Genomic DNA, 13,596 nt, shown 5'->3' with positions numbered 1-13,596 from the left:
ATACAAAAGATATTAAAATGGAAATTCTGTGATCAAATGTACTGAATTAAGATGAATTACATATTAACTTCCCTTGACAGCTTCTGTGTGGTGGTATTAGCTTTGACAGTATTCTGATGATGTTACCAAATAGAGACACTATGCAATCAYGCCTTGACAGCAGCCTCTGTCTGAAAATACACAGACAGCCCCTGATGCTTTTTAGAAGAACAAAGTATGTTCATAGATACACTCAGGATACATTGATGACCAGGATCTGGGGAAAAGGAGTTAGGTGTGAAATGGATAGTCTTGGAGACAGAAGCCCTTTCTTCWTGGAGCAGATAGGACATTAAATAGTCCTGTTTTTTTTCCTCATTGATGAGAAGTAGAACAGTCTCTACTGAAAGCAGAATATCAGGTGAAAAAGTTGCTAAGAAATAAACATAGTTACTAGAGAGCAATAAAGTCGATAGACAGTAAATAGACTGGCAATAGAAAAAGAGTCAATAAAGCCAGGGACATGCTATACAATATTATCATGGAGAACTAGTCAAGAGAGCTAGTCAAGAGAGCTGGAGTACAAGTAATGGCACAAGTCATCTCACTGCAGAGCTGTGACCTACATTTATTTAGGTGAATGGCACCTTGAGATCCACTGATTGCATTGACCAGCTCTCCGCTGGCTCTGCTTTGAACCCAGGAACCCTAGGAACATTGACAGCTAAGTTACGGGAGATGAATTTCTTCAGTCTTGTACACTACAGCAGTATTCTGCAATAGCCTTCCTCCTTTCCAAAGCCCAATGACTGAAATCCTCTTTGGAATTGATAGTTCTGTCTATCTCTCAGATATATATGGACAGTCTATATATGCTGGTGTAGCCTAACAGTTCTGCAGACCTAGTCTGACCCAGCTCTAAATGATGCCAAAATAAGACTTTCAAAAGGTTTGGGTCAAGCCTCAAGAGGTCAGACCTGAGGACGCTAAACATGGGTTCTTATTTTGGACTGCCAAACTCCAGGCATAAGATCCAATACTGCTGTATTAAGCTGTTACATGGAAAACATCTCAAGATCTAAGTCTAGGATATTAATCTGAAATTCAGCCTAACCTGATTAGGTGCCTGAGAAACCATGGCCATGTATCTGCTGATAATAGATATATAAGTAATAAAACTCTTCCATTGCAGCTGAACTGAACATTACTGCGTTTGTCTCTCAGCTAAGACTGCCTGAGATAATTAAAAAAATAGGACTCCATACACCTAAGGCCTCCTTGAGGATCAATCCAATCGTCAGCGCTATTATGCTCGCAGCATGCCAATGGCATCAAGTACAGCAGAAGACACAGCCAAGGTTAGAGGAGTGGGAACAATCAAACACAATACTCTCTTCTGTCCAAGAAACTGTCTCAAAAGTGGGACATCTGGATTTGATCCTCTCTTCACTCAAGAAGAGATTCAAGACCACATGTTTTTTCTTTCCAGGGGTTCCCTTACTCTCAAACTCAAGTATGATTTAAAATGCAGCTTTTGCCTTCTCTCTTCCCGGTGTACAAATGCAAAGCAAGGGTCATGGAGCCAGAAGAACTTTATGAAAAAAAGTTGCAATTGTTTAAAYGAACAATAATTTTGAAACCTTTTTTTCTCTACTCACAAGAACAACCCAGTGAAAAACTGTCATGTATAAGATTAGCACAGAAGTCCACTCTAGTATGATCTATTGGCCCATGTGACCATATAGAAGGTTTATAGCAAGARATTAATCAGACTTCCAGACATCTCAGATGGAGAAGATGAATCACTACAATGCTGGCAGTATAACTTAATGGCTTCATAAAGGATAATTACAGCAGAAATATGACATTAATTTATGTCACAAAGTAATTTCTCCAACTCAATATTTCAAAGAATGAAAACTACTGAAAAGATTCTTAAATTCAGTGATGAACTTTCCCTGTCAAGGAAGAATATGAATGGATCAAATATTTATCCTGCAAGAGACAGATATAAACTGAGATAAAATTCAGAAACTCCCATACATACTGGAAAGATGACTGCCTTCTTTAACAAACAGACTAAAGCAACCTGTCTGAGAAGATCCCTGAAGATCCTCAATAAAATATTTTTTATGATCATTTAAATAATATTTCCTTCCACTGTGTTTCCAGAAATTCCCAGAAGACTCGCTCAGCAAAATATTCAAATATATACTTAAGCAAATGCATAATTCCATCCCGTTCAACAAAGCACTGAAGCATTCATTGAAAGACACTTTAAGGTGTCCTTAGGAAATGAGTATGTTTACCATGAAGTGTGAGAATTTTACAGTTTGTTAGATATTCCATGGAAGTGATGTCCATGCTCTCTTCCCTTGTGGCACTGCAAAGAAGTTTACCTCACTGGTATCTTCTAGAGGTATAAGCATATGAGCATGCAGTTACCTTAAAGTGTATAAGATTCTCCGAATTCAAATCTTGCCTAGCTTTGTGATACTTTGTTCATGTCCTCATACCTTGACTTATTTTCTCAATTGGAACTTAGGAAAACTGAAGTACCAGGTTATTTCCTCATTCAAAATGTTTAAACCTTCTTCTTACTCAAACATCCACATCTATTATTTTAGGGTTGCTTAGCTGCTGACCCTGCTCATTTAACAGTCAAGCTTTATAAAGACCAAGAACAGTTTTGAAGCACAGTATCAAAACTTGAAAAATGAAGGCCAACATTTGCCTGCCTTAACTCTGACAGTGATTGTCAGCTCCTGGAGGAATATAAGAATTGCCATAAAGCCCCCATCTGGCTCTAAATTTTTTCTCTCAAAAGAGACAATGGTAAATGCTCTTTCCTACATTTCTTTCCAGCTTCCAGCAATCAACCTTAAAGGGCATTCCTGAGGCCAAGGTTGCATTATTTTGTTTTTAAAAAAAACCCTCTGCTGATTCCTGTAAGAATCTATCTAATCTTTCTTTGAACCTGTTTATATTTACAGCCTGTTTAACATTCAGTGACAATAAGGTCGACAAAGAACTTGTGAGGTGCAGGGAATAAGAAACACAAGACTGCTGTGTAATGTGGGAAACCAGAAGGTGAGATGGTTGCAGGCAAGGTGACTATGCGGCTTCTTTCCTCCTCATTCCAATGGCCCTAGATGCTCTCAAGAGAATTAACAGAGATGAATCCATACAGATAGAAAAAATGTCATGTTTTGTTGCTGGTATAGCAGTGACTGATATAGCAGCAAAAATCTTCTTGGAAAAAAAAATCCATTAATAAGATCCATAAATCTTGTTGTACACACAGAGGAAAAAAATAAAAATAACAGCTACCAAAAGTTAAGTATTTTGAATGTGTATATAGAGAAGGACTTTAGAAAAGCAAACTGATTTCCTAATATTAGAGAAATATAGCACATAAGGAACAGCAGAATGCAAGTATTAGTCTGGGTGCATTCACAGGTAAGAACAACTGTAAAATACACTGGACACCACTGTTCCAGTGTGCAGTCCCCTGCCTGCACCCATTCAGCATTTTGGTATTCTGAGACATAAGTGTGGTGAACCAGGTCCTCCAGGGATGATCCAAGAAATATTGCTGCATTACTATAACATAATAGGCTTCTTATTTCTTACACAAGTACTGTATTTTCGAGATTATTCTACAGGCAGAAATAAGCTAAAGTTCATCAGAGCAGTAGAAGCCACCTGAGAATTTTGTGTGTCTGTGCATTTCTACTGTAGCACTTGCCCCGCCAAAGGTCAATAGGACCATGGGCATTGTCAGCAGTAGTTGATGTTCTGCTGGGTACACCATGAAGCTAGAAAATTGGCCATGTTCCTCATACATGCTCCTCCTGTTCTCAACATTAAGCAGTAGACAGAAATGCCAATTGATGGGTTTGTTGCGTTATACGAGGTGGACACTGAGGTCACAGCAGTGTTTTCACCTCGGAAGAAAGTTGTCATTTGTGACACAGCAGAGTTGGGATCACCTGTTTCCTTGTGCTTAATGGCACAAGATTGCTTCCCCTGGGTAGGTGATACCTATCATTAGAAACTAAGCACAACAATACAATTTACTTATGTAGCTCGTAAGAAACAAAAACAAAACAAATCACTGATTCACAATGCGATTACCAGTCTCTTCACAAAGAAACACTGTAATAAGCCTGGATCATGTTTTACTTCAACACTGGAAGCAGCAAGCCATACCATGTCATACTTTTGCAAGCCAAAGTTCCCACATATCTCAGTGGGGGTTCTGCTTAAAAACATAACAGTATAATGTCAATAGATGCTGCTGTCTCTCACGTGTAAGTGTGAAGCTGCAGATAATGTGACACAAAAGCAGATAACAAGGAAAAGAAAAGGTGCACAAATATTTCCAGACACTTTGGGGGACAAGTAGATTTTCTTGGCTCATTTCGCAGCAACCCTAGAAATGTTATCCCACTGGTTCCCCAAGAGTGCCTTCAGACTTATAGCAATACCCTTCTGTATTTACCTGGAAGAAGGCAGTAAGCTTTGGATAGCGGTGATAAATACAAGAACAATAAATGCGCACACCAAGTTTGATTTGAATACCTCATCCCGCATTTGAGAATACTGCAACAAAAAAAAAAGAAAAAAAAGAAAAAGGAAATCAGCTCTTAACCCGTGCAGTGGTTTCATAAAGATTGATACATTTAGGAGACTTTGGGGAAATTAGCAGAAAGAGATTAATAAATATGAGGTTGTTTTTAAAAATGAAACACAACAAACAATTCATAAATAAACTGATAGAATACTTCATCCAAATAAGCAAAACTATATAATTTTGATTTGTAATACAAAGTTGTTTTACTTGCTTTTTTTTTTTCCCAAAGTATTGGCATTAAAAAGAACTGGTAGATACTAGAGGCTCATCCTGCTGAGCAGAGCATTAAATATTTAATAGCTTAACCTTAGGAACCATATGTTTCCTCACCTGAAGACAAACACTGAAGTCAGCAGTGGCTACCTGCATGCCTGACATTGCAGAGGTGTCTCCTTGCTTGCCAGACTGTGGCCATTCCGTTTTCTTTTTTAATTTTACTTCCCTAAAAAACATCCAGTTGGGGACATTCCCTCAGCTGCTGCAACCTAACCCTTTCYGTGAGAGTTACTTCAGGAATGGAGTAACTTGGATGCGTCCAATAAAGGTGGATCAGTTAAAGTGGAAACATTGCCCAAATCCTCAGCTGGTATAAATCACTGCTGATTCGGTTCAACTCCAATTATTTACAGAAGATGAAGGTTCGTCCATAGACTTATTTTTGGAAACCTCTTTATCCTATAGTGATGCCACTGAATTTTCTTTACCTAATAAAAAAACCCACAGGTGTCTGCCCCAGTCATTTTTCCTCTGCAGTCTCTTCTGCATTGTATTTGATCTTTTGCAGTTTTGGGGGGAGCTAAGAGTTACATATACAGAACAACAAAGGAAATCAGAGTCAAACAGCTATCAGATATCAGCATCTTTCTCAAGGAAATTGTGAATAAGGGAAACTGCAGTTGTAAAGGTCCAGAGAGAATTATAACTGAGAAAAATGGAAACTGAGTAAGAACTGTATCGTGAACATGTATTGAGAGAGTTCAGCCCTGACCTCCTGCATCTTACAGCTAAACGGCTCTTGAAGGAATATCCTACAGAGACTTACACTGTACTCACTATGTGCACCCTCAGTAGGGGTTTCATCTTGGCTATAAGCAGACTCTAGCTCCTGAAATGAAAAGAGATTTTCTCTTCCCTGCTCCCATTAGCTGTGAATAAAGGAGGTGTTTCTTTGCTGGCCTTCCTCTGCTTAGACCTTCCTCTGCCGTGACGACACCCTGTGTCTGCTCACTGTCAGCAGCAGTATGACTTTGACATGATTTTTGATGGTGCTCACAGGCAACTCCATTTCATTTTGCTGCTGAAAGCACAGAGGGATTGAACCTGATGCCATGCACAGGAGAACAGCACTGCATCAGTCTGCTTAAAAAAAAAAAAAAAAAAAAAATGTGAATCAAACTACAGAAAGTTTTACTTGATCATCAACTCACTTACCGGGGCAGACTCCTACCTTCCACGCCAGGAGGGAAGCAGAGTTTTAAAGTGAGGTGAGGTGAGTTCAGTTTAGCTAGATTAGCCTGGAGTTATCAAAAGCAGTGGCATAATGATTATATATATGAGAACTGCCACATTCAGTTCAGCTCAACTGTTTTCCGTAAACATGAACTGCTTCTCCTCCTAAATATCAGTGGTTTTTTTTTTCTTTTCAAAAATCTAGTGATATTTCATGCAAGGCTTTTTTTTTTCTAAATGTTTCATATCTTAGGCAAGCAGAATTGTCAAAGGTAGCTTTTCCTGCCTATGTTATATGGTTCTGGGCTTTGGCATAAAAAGAACTAAAGGGGAAAAGAAAGGTATGTTTCTTAAAATTTAACATGAAATCCCAACTATTGCTTAGGGGAATTATAGTAAATTAATTGAGTGAAACACAAATATGGAATTGCCTCCTGTTTTGAGTGTTATGTCAAAAGGATAAATGCTGTGGTCTAACCAGTAACATGTTGTAATGAGAAATTGTTGTTAGCGTCTCTAAGGCAGCACCAGCACTGATGTAGCACTTCTCTATCCATTTCCATTTTTAAAGTGCCTGCAAGTCATTAAGGAATAGATTAAGCCTCAAGGCTCTTCCACAAGTATGGGGAGGCCCGTAGCCAGGTGGAGCTAAGTGGAGCAGTAGAAAGGATCATGCTGTGATGTACTCTGCAAACAGAGCAGTAGCTGCAATGTCCCACAGACCTACCTGAGCTGGTGTGACTTTCTCACAGCCCATGGCAGGGTATCCACAGCAGCAGAGAGCGCAGCGGAGGCTCACCCTGCTTCTCAAGCGAGTTGAACCATTTCCCTTGGGTGCCGTGCTGTTGTGGTTTATCCATGCACAGCCAGCTAGCCTAGAGTTAGCTTGAGTCAAGAGGGCATAATGCTGCTCGTGCCAAGTCATGCTGGTCATTCCCCGCCTCTCCTCTCTTCTCCCATGGCTCCTTGGAAGAGGAGTATTGGACATCCAGCAGGCTTAGGAAGTGCTACGTAAAGTGAGCCAGAAGAAGACACGGCATTCAAGGCACTACTGTAGCAGAGAGTCTTTAATGCGTAGAGGTCATATTTCACACATCTTCAGAATGTTCTGGGGCAGCTCTCTCCCTTATTTCCTACATAAGAATAACCCTTCGCTTAGAGTACTGTGAGGAGGGGTGGACCAGATTAATTCACACGTTACACGTTCACCTAGAGGCAGTGGTTGGGGACAGGGATGAAGGCTGTCAGCTTTAGCCTCACTGGTGCACTTTGACTCTGGTAGGACCTACTGGATGAAAGGGGAGGTGAGTTTTTTTTTCTCCAGAGCAATGGTGCTCACGCAGTGGGAAAAGCTGAAGAGCAGGGCAGGACCAGAAGAAGACGTGTTAGGAAGTCCAAGGCAGGAGTAAAGATGGAGGAACTCTTGAGGAGAGCATAGAGTAGATGTACAGACCCAGTTCCCCGGTGACAGAAAAGAAGATACTGAATGGGCCTAGAGTTTGCCAACCTTTTTGCAACTTGGGAAGCTACTGGCAGTTTCTGTGTTGAAGGAAAGAGGAGAGGCCATCTCTGCAAGGATACAGTATGTAGGAAGGGGAAGATTTGTTTCCTAGTAATTTAATTTCAATCAGTTTCACTCTTCAGAACTTCTGAAAAAGAGGAACTTAAAGATCCAGGTGTAATTTTTGACTTAAGACAACCTGTAGTGAGAAATTCAAAGCTCTTTTTGATATTTTCAGTGTGCTCACCTCACAGAAAAGATGCAGACACTTCACCTCTAAACCCAGTCAGATTAGGGATCCCAATAAAAATAGGAAGGCTTAGAATGCCTTTATACAAATCTTTAGACTGGAAGCTTTCCTTAATAAAAGCTCTTCCAGAATGAAAAATTCCCTGTCCTACTATCCTGCTTTATCCTCTATGAAAGCACATGGTACTGATATTTCCAAGTCACTACTACTAAAGTAGAACATCATAATGATACATTTTATTTATTAGAAATCATCTAAAGTGGTATCAGATTTTCTTTACGAGCTATTATATGTATGTAAACTCTCTGGGTATTTTTACAGTACCTTTGGAAGTGCTCTTCAATGATGTCTCGTTTGCTTTCTCTGCCTACATCCTATTTATGAAAACAACCTCTGGCAAATTTGAGAGTGAATTAGTCTCCAAGCGAGATATCAAGTGCTAATGAATGAAATACAGGTTAGCAATGACTAATGCATTTGTGAAAGGAATCTATAGGCGGGGATCTTCTGCAAATTCTTTGAGAAATCAAGGAGTTCTTACAAAATTCCTGTGGAAATATACATATTACCTCAAGGTGATAGCACATGTATTTGTTATTGCTTGCTGTGGAATCTACATTATGCTATCACCAGGAAGGACATAAGAGCAATGAGGTAACAGAGGAGTAGGAAGTTATACTAATGGCTTAAACTGTTATAAACCAAGAACTGCACTAGTTCCCATGGTAGCTCTGGGCATCCTGATTCCAGAATTTTTTTTTTTGTTTAACATTTTATAACCTTAAAAGAAGTAAATCAGCACATTGTTTGCTAGTGCAGATCTGCTGTCTGCAATTGTTTTATAATGAAAAAACCCTTACTCTTTATAAAGCTAACACAAGTCTAGGAGGACATTTCACTTCTGTTCAAGCCATTAAAGAAGATGTGTGATCACAATGCACCATACCCCCATTACTTATGCAGGAGGAAGAAATACAGTTTATTGTGTATGTGGTTACTTTTCTGTGGCTGGAGGTATAGACCATTAACACAATTCTGATTGAACAAGTTTAACAGCAAAGCACTGTTTGGTAGGAAGCTTGGCTATGAGCTCTGGCTGTTCTATTTGCAGAATAACTGTAAGTCTAGGGAAAGAAGTACTTACAGGTAAAAGAAATAAGTATTAGGCAGGGGCCAGTGCTGCCTAAAAGCATGATGGCTAAATGTGACTGCACCTGATTTTACATAAGAGAAGTTATTTTACTTCAGAGTTACCTCTGACTCGCAGCAGCCACTGTGCTGAACTGAAGGTGACAAGYAGCAAATGAAAACTTGAAAAAAGCAGTGTGAGATGGGAGGCCAATAGAAGTATGCTGTCTATTTGCTCAGCAACACTRCAGGGGGCAGCTCAGGACGCTGATGTAGAAGGTCATGGTAAGCAGTCGCAAAATGTTAATGACTGGAAGAAAGCATAATTTCAGACTGAAAGGTTAGGGGTGGGGAGAGCAGAGGGAAAAGGCTTCTGAAATAGCTTTATGAGACTCCAATTTAAATCTGAGTTTGTTTTGCTTTCTTTCCTAAATGGGCAGGAGGAAGGGAGAAAGTGATAGTAATATAAGATAACATGGAGTAAATAGCTACCTGCTGTAGAAAAACAATTCCCATGTTATTTTTTTATGACTGTCTCTAGACTGTGATTTAATGCTAAGGCCACCAGGGCAAACCTGTAATTACTGCACTGGCAAACGAGGAGGGAAGGGAGGGACGTGTCCCACATTTTCCCATGAGACATTGCCGCTGCCTATAACCAAGAGCACACTGTGATTCACCTGTCCTTAACCCGCACTATCCCTTTGCATCCGGGTGCATTCCCCGTCGTTTGCCGAGTGCACCCGTGGTGGCCTTGGCACTCTGAGCACAAGCAAAGAGGCTGCTGGCTGGCAGCTATCCAACTGTAAGATGCGGATGAAGCAAAGCGAATAAAACAGCCTTGATATTTTCTACTTTTACTTCTGCACAGTGCTTAAAATTAGCCCAATTTATAAGGCAGAAAGAAGATTCAGTCCTCTTTACTGAAGGGGTTTTGTATTTGTGTTGCCTGTGCTTACTGGCTGAGACTAGGACCTAAGGAAATATGGAACCAATGTACCACTTTTGAAGCATTACAACATAGGCTGGCATTGGAAATATCATACTGAGAAGAAGAAGCATCATAACTGGCAAAAAGTTGGCTTTTTAGAAGACTTTTTGTCATCCAGATGTAATTCAAAACTTCATTAATATTTCAGATCTGACCTATGTAATGCGATGGATTAAGAGATGGGCTTTTTTTTCCCTGTTGCTTAAATTGTATTTTAATGAGCTCCGACCCTTTCTGCCTACATTTTCCTTGTGGTTGCTAATTGTGCAGTCTAAACTGATAATAAAGTGTATATTCTGATTCTGGACAGTCCCCACTAACTCCGACCCATGTTCAGGCCTTGTTTATATTAGATAGCAACTTAAGTCTGGGACCATCATTCAGTAGTTTGCTCATTTAGCATATTGTTTGAAACCAAGCTCAGTTTTCCTCCTTTGCACAAAATACACACCCAAATTCACCATCCCCCACCTTATAAGTTACATACATTCTGGTCCAGACCTTTTCACCTTGTCTTTAGAACTTGCGTCTTGAAAAGATTCACAATGCTCATGACTTGGGCCTTTCAATGGTAACTCACAGGAGATCAGGTGTCTTGCATTTCACTTCTTGTTCTTAAGCCTAATACCAATTTTATCTATGTCTTTTTCATATAAAATTCACTAAGAGACCTTGGACCAGAGTGTGGAATCCGGGGAGCCCCACCAAAGCAAGCCCTGAGCCACCAAGCCACAGGCTCCTGCTCTGAAGCCTTTCATCCCTGATAGTTTTGGCTTCTTTTCTGGCATAGTCTTACAGGACGAATGAAGAGTTCTTCACCATTGATTATCTATGCCCTGATAAGAGAAGTGGGTTTTCAAATATATCTTTCCTTAGCTATAGGTTAACTCTGAGTCCTGTCAGCTTTGCATGATGATCATACTGAATGAGGTATTATCTTCATATCTTCTGTCACAGCGATAGTGTCTCATTTGGCTTTAGGGATTCTAACTTTTATCTTAATATCATAAATATTCTCAGAGGAAATTGCTTTCTCTCTCTCTCTCTTTTTTTTTTTTAAAGCAAACTTTCCTTTTTTCTTCTGTAGGACTACTTGTAAAATAAGGGGTCAGATAAACTTGAAGCTTAATTTTTCCTTTCCACTGGCCTTCATTAAACTCCCACAATTGATACCACCTGAGGATTGGTCTCCCATAAGTCAAGTAAAAAAGTACATTTTTCAGCGGAATTTGGAGTGACAAAGGAGAAGTAGGCCTCCATGGTTGCAGGTCTGACATTTTTCTTTCTTTTCCATCTAAGTATACATCTCAACACAGAACTGCTATTGCTGCATTTTAATAACCAATGAAATAACTTGAAATCTGTGCAGAAAACCTCAGTGTGGTCAGTTTTCAAGGAAAATTCTCCCTTGTCTTTTCCTTTTCAACTTAAAACTTATATTTGAATGTAGACTGAAACAGGAATTAGTGAGATCATGCTGCTGTTGAGAAACAGCAAAGATATAAACAATATTTACCTCTTGGAAGCAGATGTTAGAAAGGGATGTCCAAAACAAAGAGTTGACAGATTGGTTTTGACTAGAAATAAAAATAGCAGCTGACTAGAGGACATCAGATGGATCCTATTATTAAATGAAAGTAACATATCTATATAAATATAGATATATGTATTGAATAGAAGTGTCAGTTTATTAATATGCTCAATCACCCTTTGTGCTAAAGCAATCTGTCATCTGAAGAAAAAACTCTGCTTATACCAGAAAGCAAATGAAACCTGGCAAATGGCTTTTGTTGTTTTCAGAAGCAGAGTTTGCTCAGTGTAGGAATTTTCCAACAATGAAATATAATCATTACACTATTATAACACCTACATCACAAAACTATCCATTAATGACCTCCAGCTCAGTCACAACTTCTGAAAACTTCTGAAACAAAGTAAAAAARAAAAAAAAAAAMAAACCCAGAAAACAGACAATGCAAAGCTAGAACCTAGAGCTTCTCTAATTCAGTGGACATTTATTACAGTTTGAGTTGCAAATAATGCAGCTATCAAGACCCAGCTACCTTATGCTCCAGGCTGGAGTCTTTAAACATCAGTGAAAAAGGCTTGATATGCTCTCTTCTCAATTTATCGCCACTCCGTAAGTCGATGGTGTGCTCTATTCGCTTGTTAATTTCCTCAGGCCCAGACTGGACATGCAAAGCTTGTGCAAGATGGTTTGGAAGCAGATTTATTGAATTTCTTGTTAGGGCAGCCAGAGTCTAGGGGAAAGCACATGCAAACAGAATAAACCTGCTGGTCCCCTTGGGTTAAAAATGCAATGTTTTAGATCATGTTGCATTGCAAACCATTACAGCATCCATGCAATTCATTCAATGAAATCTACAGAAGTGTAAAATAATGTCTGTTCCGCTAAACACATACAGTACATTAAGTGGGGTACTTTAATGTCCTCTTTTATACAGACTAGGAGGTTTGCTGGTGCACTGAATGCTAGGAATACATTTCCCCTTCCAGATTATGCTGATTAATTATTAAAGCATGCCCGAGGGGAGTACATACTAAAATCACAGCAGGGTATCTAACTCTATGGTGTGTTTTAACAACTAAGAATGGAAGCTACAGAAACAGAAGTCACAAGCAAAACAGGAGAAAAGATGTTTGCCTTGACACCAAAGTTACTGGATGTGCATAGTTAAGGAACAGATCATTTAAGCAGGAGTGAAGAAGATGTTATTTCTGATTACTTCAGCATGGGTTTTCAGATAATATGCTCTTCTTCACTACTGGTATATTTCAGCCAGTCTAGATTACAGTTAGGCATTGTAATTTAACTGTAATTCATATTATTTTTTAAACGTCATCTCAATTACATTATTCCTTTGATTCTTTCATTGACTACTCAAAACTCTCCCCCCCCCAAAAAAAAAAAAAAAAGAAGAAGAAAAGATTCTTGCACAGTTTTGCAAAGGAAAGCTAGTGGAGATAGTACAAAGGATGCTTTGCCTTCAGGAAAGAGGTAGAGTTTGCTTTCATAAAAAGAATAACTCAATCACATTTCATGATACAAACCACAGTGAAGCAACAAGCTGAATGGGAAAACAAACTCTAGGATATTCCCAAGGGTTAAGAAATGTTAATGAATGGAAAGGATATAAACCTTCATACATCACAGCAGAATACACTTTAAAATTATTATGGACAATAATCTTTTGCATTAGAAAAGTTATCCTGTAGCTCCTTGCTGGAAAGATCTTCTGCTGTATTTGGCCACTGCTGGGAACAGGAGACTGGAATARATTGATCCCTGGATTTCTCTGGAAAGCTAGTTCTTGTGGATCATGGGATTACATACAGCCAATGAGAGGTAGAGGTTTCCCTTGTTAATCGTCAGCAAGTACCTTCTAACAAATCTTGGAGTCCATTAAAACACAGGAAGGGTCTTAAGTATACACTGTCAAACCTCCAAGAGTCAAATATATAGACAGAACAAGGACATCAGGACTGAAATATTCTGTCTATTGAAGGGAAATACAATCTTCCCATTAGTTTTGGTAGAGAAAGGGCTTCATCTGTTTGTCAAACAGCTCTACTCAGGTCTCCCCATCTTTCCTCCAGAAAACTGGTATCATCAATGTTTGGAGAAAAACAATCAAAGAAAG

At 39.2% G+C, this 13,596-nt stretch overlaps 1 protein-coding gene across 1 annotated transcript in view; it reads right to left on the bottom strand.

Annotated features, from left to right (window-relative positions):
* Positions 1 to 13,596, bottom strand: part of ADCY8 (adenylate cyclase 8) — a 129,839-nt gene that overhangs the window by 30,266 nt on the left and 85,977 nt on the right. Inside the window, 2 exon segments of the mRNA XM_026077647.1 lie at positions 4,484 to 4,584; positions 11,998 to 12,195. Coding sequence (XP_025933432.1) covers positions 4,484 to 4,584; positions 11,998 to 12,195 — 299 coding nt within the window.

Source organism: Apteryx rowi, unplaced genomic scaffold (assembly GCF_003343035.1).
Source record: "Apteryx rowi isolate R43461 unplaced genomic scaffold, aptRow1 scaffold_112, whole genome shotgun sequence".
In the NCBI taxonomy this organism is placed as follows: domain Eukaryota; kingdom Metazoa; phylum Chordata; class Aves; order Apterygiformes; family Apterygidae; genus Apteryx; species Apteryx rowi.
Note: the sequence above shows the minus strand (reverse complement) of the source record. Positions and strands in the feature narration are given on the sequence as shown.